This window comes from Sinocyclocheilus rhinocerous, unplaced genomic scaffold (assembly GCF_001515625.1).
Source record: "Sinocyclocheilus rhinocerous isolate Xijiao unplaced genomic scaffold, SAMN03320098_v1.1 scaffold2696, whole genome shotgun sequence".
Lineage (NCBI taxonomy): Eukaryota > Metazoa > Chordata > Actinopteri > Cypriniformes > Cyprinidae > Sinocyclocheilus > Sinocyclocheilus rhinocerous.
In genome coordinates this window covers 299,782-304,784 of record NW_015639582.1, presented here as the reverse complement: position 1 = coordinate 304,784, position 5,003 = coordinate 299,782, and the positions used below count along the sequence as shown (strand labels likewise).

The 5,003-nt window shown below is 39.4% G+C and overlaps 1 protein-coding gene across 1 annotated transcript in view; it reads right to left on the bottom strand.

The window, feature by feature from the left end:
* LOC107751519 (kelch-like protein 33) overlaps positions 1 to 4,857 on the bottom strand; it is a 7,903-nt gene extending 3,046 nt beyond the window's left edge. Inside the window, exons 1-2 of the mRNA XM_016567257.1 lie at positions 4,016 to 4,857; positions 1,743 to 2,691 (exon numbers count right to left, since the gene is read on the bottom strand). Of these exons, the coding sequence (XP_016422743.1) occupies positions 1,743 to 2,691; positions 4,016 to 4,739 (1,673 nt within the window). The 5' untranslated portion in view covers positions 4,740 to 4,857. The remainder of the gene's footprint in view (positions 1 to 1,742; positions 2,692 to 4,015) is intronic.
* Positions 4,858 to 5,003: the final 146 nt, after the last annotated feature.

Sequence of the window (5,003 nt, the reverse complement as noted above, 5' to 3'; positions counted from 1 at the left end):
TCACATGCTTTCAGATGGAGCAGCATTTACTACACAGACAAGCTGCACAAACCGCGTTCATAATTGCAGAACGATTTCTTCGATTTCATTATCGCGCGATTATATCGTCTGTGATTATGAACACGCTTTTGCGTAGCTTGTCAGTGAACTACGGCTCTGTGTAGTAAATGCTGCTCCATCTGAAAGCATGTGATGGAGATTTACTACTGATTACAGAACCGGCTTTACTGACAAGATGCGCATGACAATCGCATTTGATTAATATCAATGACTATCAATGACTACAACTGACTTGCTGCCTTGGAACAGGCAACAGTAGGATTAGGCCTAATCTGAAGGCTGTATAGGTAGGCAGCAAATTTACGCTTCTTTCTAAAATTGTTCATTCACATGCAAGACACCACTGCATGAATTGTTTACAAAGACAATCCCACAACGCAATGCAACAAGCGCAGTTGAAAAATCCATCCCAGATGGCAGACAATAAGCATCAATAAAAAAAGAAATTAATACTTTTACTCTGCAAAAAGACACTAAATTAAGTGAGAGCAAAGACATTTATAATGTTGCAAACAAATGCTGTTCTTTTGAACTTTCTATTCCTGAAAACAAATGTATCCACAGAAAATCAGAATGAATCCTGAAGGATCAAAGACTGGAGTAATGACGCTGAAAATTCAGCTTTGCCAACATAAGCTAAAATTATATTGAAAAATATATTAAAGAAAATCATTCAAAATACTAATCAAAACTAATTTAATTTTCTTTTCAGTCATGAATAGATAGTACACCTCGTAAGCCATGTATGAATATTGCATGTGGATCTCGCTTTTTTTTTTGTCAGAACAAAAGTTATTTTCCTGGCTGTTTTGTTTATTGATTGATTGGCAGCATTTTCAAATTACAGCCTTGCAAAACCATGATTTGCTACTCGCTAACTTGTATAACTAATTTATTAACGAGCTTGTGTCAATAGACAAGGACAACACGCCACAAGAGTGCACTTTTGAATTCTTGGCCCTTACCTGTAAACAGATTTTTATATTGCAATAATTTCACATTCAATCTTCAAATTAATGTAGAAACAATATAAAGAGTATATTTTCAATATCTGATTGATGACAGTTTTTTATGACTGAAGGCAAGTATGACTGATACCAGAGCTACTGATGTCTCTATGAAATTGTTCTTTTTTTTCTTTCTAATATTTAACCATTGACTATATGTAATGTTGACTATACAGTATAATTGAGAGATATACATTTTAACATGTATTGAATAAAATTGAATAAAGTTATCAAACACTAAATTCTAAATTAAGTATAGATGAATCTTCAAAGCAACAAAAGTAATTTTGACAGCACTAATGAAATTGTGTTTTTAGCTAAATGAATGGAACTTGACTTAAAGACCCCATTAAGCCATTTATTTGACTTAAATTGTTTTATTTAGTTAATGTTTATTTTATTTTATCATAATAATGATTAAATCAATAACTGAAATTAAAAAAAAAAAAAATCAACCCCCCCCACAAAATGTACTAAAATTTTAGCTAAAATTAAAATGAAAAATATAAAAAAGTAAATCATTCAAAATACTAATCAAAACAAATTTAATTTTCTTTTCAGTCATGAATAGATAGTACACCTCGCTAAATTGTATAACTAATTTATTAATGAGCTTGTGTCAATAGACAAGGACAACACGTCACAAAAGTGCACTTTTGAATTCTTGGCCCTTACCTGTAAACAGATTTCATTGTGTCAGTCTTTGCGTAGAAGTGGCAGCCTCCAGCTACATATAGTTGACCGTCGAGGACCCCAACGCCGTGTCTAAATCTGGCTTGATCTGGCATTTCTCCCAGCAATCTCCACTCTATCTCCTTCACGAGGCCTGTTCCGCTTCTCAGAGAGTTAGCAAACCAGAGCTGCTTGCTGGGAAGCCGATGACCCATGTCTGGATGCAGCTCATCACCTCCGACCAAAACCAGGGCGTCTTTGGGGTGACGTACACGTTTGCTCGCCACGCAGTCAGAGACGCCAAATCCAAACTCCTTCAGCGCTGATTTGTAGAGTTCAACCTCGACGTCTCCACTGCATTCCATGCTCAGGTTCACAGCGCGAACCTCTCGAAATTCTCGGAAGGTCATGAATGGAAAACGCACTGCTTGCATGAGCTCTTCAGCCTGCGGGAGCCGTTCGGTGGGATCCGCTTCCACCCAAGTGACGACCGCTCGGAAAACAGCCAGCTCTGAAGGAATGGACAGTGCGTCGCATCGGAGGAACTGCAGAAGCTTCTTGGCCGGAAGGTCCTGAAACTTAGGGGTGGCAGATATTTCTTGGAAGTGTCTGAGAACAAAATCCTCAGCCAGCTCCATCAAGTCAGCCATCCCGTAGGCCTCTGCGAAAGACGCCACGTCCAGGCAGTTGTGGACATCCATTTCTTGCTCCAGAAACTGAAGGCAGAGCGAGATGGCAGGCTGAAACTGAAACTGGAGTGAGGTGCAGGCGAGTTCGAACACGCAGCCCCATCCGAGCACCAGAGCGCCGCTGTAGGCGCAGCGCAGGAGGGTCTTGAGCTCAGTGGCTCCGGTTAACAGTAGGGACACGGACTCCTGCTGGCTTTCCTTCATGCCGCTGGTAAACATGCCTCTGAAGTAGTCGCTGCTGGCTGCCAGGAGCACCCTGTGAGCTTCATGAGGCAAAGAATTGAGTCAGCACTGTTGAAGGAAACTTATAGTTGATTTACTTAAACTATTGTTGTCTTTTTCTGCAGCTTGAGGTGAACGGTTTACAAAACGGAGGGAAATTTCAAATTTAAACATTCAAATTTGAGTAATGCATGGATGGAATGAAATCAAAAAGTTTGTAAAGTCACTGACGTAACGGTCTCTGTTCTTCACTTTTAAGCTACTGTTGTCTTTTCTACATCTCTATAAAACTCAATAAAGCCAAGTTGTTGACAAAATGGAGGGGGTGGGGGGGAGATGGTTGTCATTTTCTTCTGTTCAGATTTAAAAAATTTTTTTTTTTAAATGTTCAGATCATTCAAATTCAAATAATGGACGGAACGGAATGGAATTAAAAGGTTTGTGTAACTGACATAACATTTTTCTCTACCTCTGTTTTTCACTTTTAAACAAATTTTGTTTATACAGCAGCTGACAAAATGGAAGGAAATAAGTGGTCATCCTTTTCCTGTTCAAATTCAAATTTTCAAAACTGTCACTGACGCAACTGTCTTTTTTTCTCTACCTGTTGTTCACTTTTAATCTATTGTTGTCTTTTTCAGTCAAGCCCAGCAGTTGACAAAATGGAGGGGAAACTGGTTGTCATTTCCTTATGTTCAAATTCAGATTTCAAATGTTCAAAACATTCTGATTTGAATAATGGATGGAATGTAATTAAAACGTTTGTGAAGTCACAGACACTGTCTTTTTTTTCTCAACATCTGGTCTTTATTATTTAGCTATTGATATCTTTTTCTACTGCTTGTTAAAATTCAAGCCTAGCAGTTGACAAAATGGAGGGAAAAACGATATATAAAAAAAAAAAAATCAGATTCCAAATATTCAAATTTTAAATAATGGATGCAACGGAATAGAATTAAAAGTTTTGTGAAGGCACAGAAAAAAAAAAAAAACTGTTGTAATTTTCTTCAGTTCAAATTCGAATCTCAAATTTTCAAAACATCCAGATTTCAATAATGTTTGTGTGGAAACAATGTAATGGCATTAAAAGCTTTGTGAAGTCAAGGAAGGGAAATTGGCCATCCTTTATTTTCTGTTCATATTCAATTTTCAAATGTTCAAAAAATTCAGATTGGGATAATGGATTTAATAAAATGAAGAGAAACAAAGCAGCAACCACATGGCAGCATCCTGGCAAACACCCAAACACTAGCATTGTGTTGACTTTTTCATGGGCAAGCATCACTCTTTCTTGTGCAAATGGTATATTTTATGTGGGTTATCTAATCATGTTTTTGCATGTTGCAGTGCCTCTAGGTGCCTTACCACAGAAAACAGCTCCTTCTGCAACCAGTTCTACATCACATCCCACTCTTTTGGCCCATAAGTCCTGCATGGACTGCAGGCCGACCTTAATTTGCTCTTCCGCCGAGATCTTTCTCAGCTTTTCTTCCTTGTTACCTCCACCTTCCTCCACTTTGAAGAGCTCCAGGACTCTTGGAGCTCGCAGACTAACAGCTGCAGTCTGAATCTGCGTCATGTTGTCTTTGTCCAGATTGGTGATAGCCCCAGTGTAGGCAAACTCCACCACTGCAGCCAAAGCAGAACCATTAACCTCAGGACCCAAACTCAGCGTGATCTCCTTCTCATCTCCATCCTTCTCCTGGAGCTTTTGCTGGATGACGGAGCTCACCGCAGCCATGACAAACGAGTGAACGTGGAGGTTCAGCCCATCATCAGTGCTCAGGATCAGGTCTGTGAGGATGTTCTCCATCTTCATCTCCTCCAGAGTCTGGAAGATCTCACTTGGGTAACTTTGTCTATGGTACCTTTGCAGTTCATCTTCTTCCACATTATCACCCTCATTCTCCTTCGCTGCCTCCTTTTTCATTCCTATCCTGCTGTCGTTGTAGGATACGATCCATTTTAGCTTCCTGTTCTCCTCCTCAAACTGCTCTCCTCCTTCTTCTATCATCCTTTTCCTGCGCTCTTTCTCTCTTCTCCAGCGTTCCTCCCATTCCATGGGCAGATATTTTCTTGGAAATTCCATGACGAAGTGTCCGTCAGGTGTTATGGTGTTCTTGTCTGGATTTTACTCTTGTTTTAGCAATACTTCTCCTTATTGTCGTTCTCGGTTTACAGCACTCACTCTTGTCGGCACTCCTGTACTCCTGTATTTCCCTGAAGTCAACAACATGCTAATTATAGGTTGGGGGTCAGTAGATCTCGTTTCGATAGACCTGCAGCCTTTACAGAGAGGTCACGGTCTGCTGCTTTGGGTTCAGATTGGTATATATATATATATATATATATA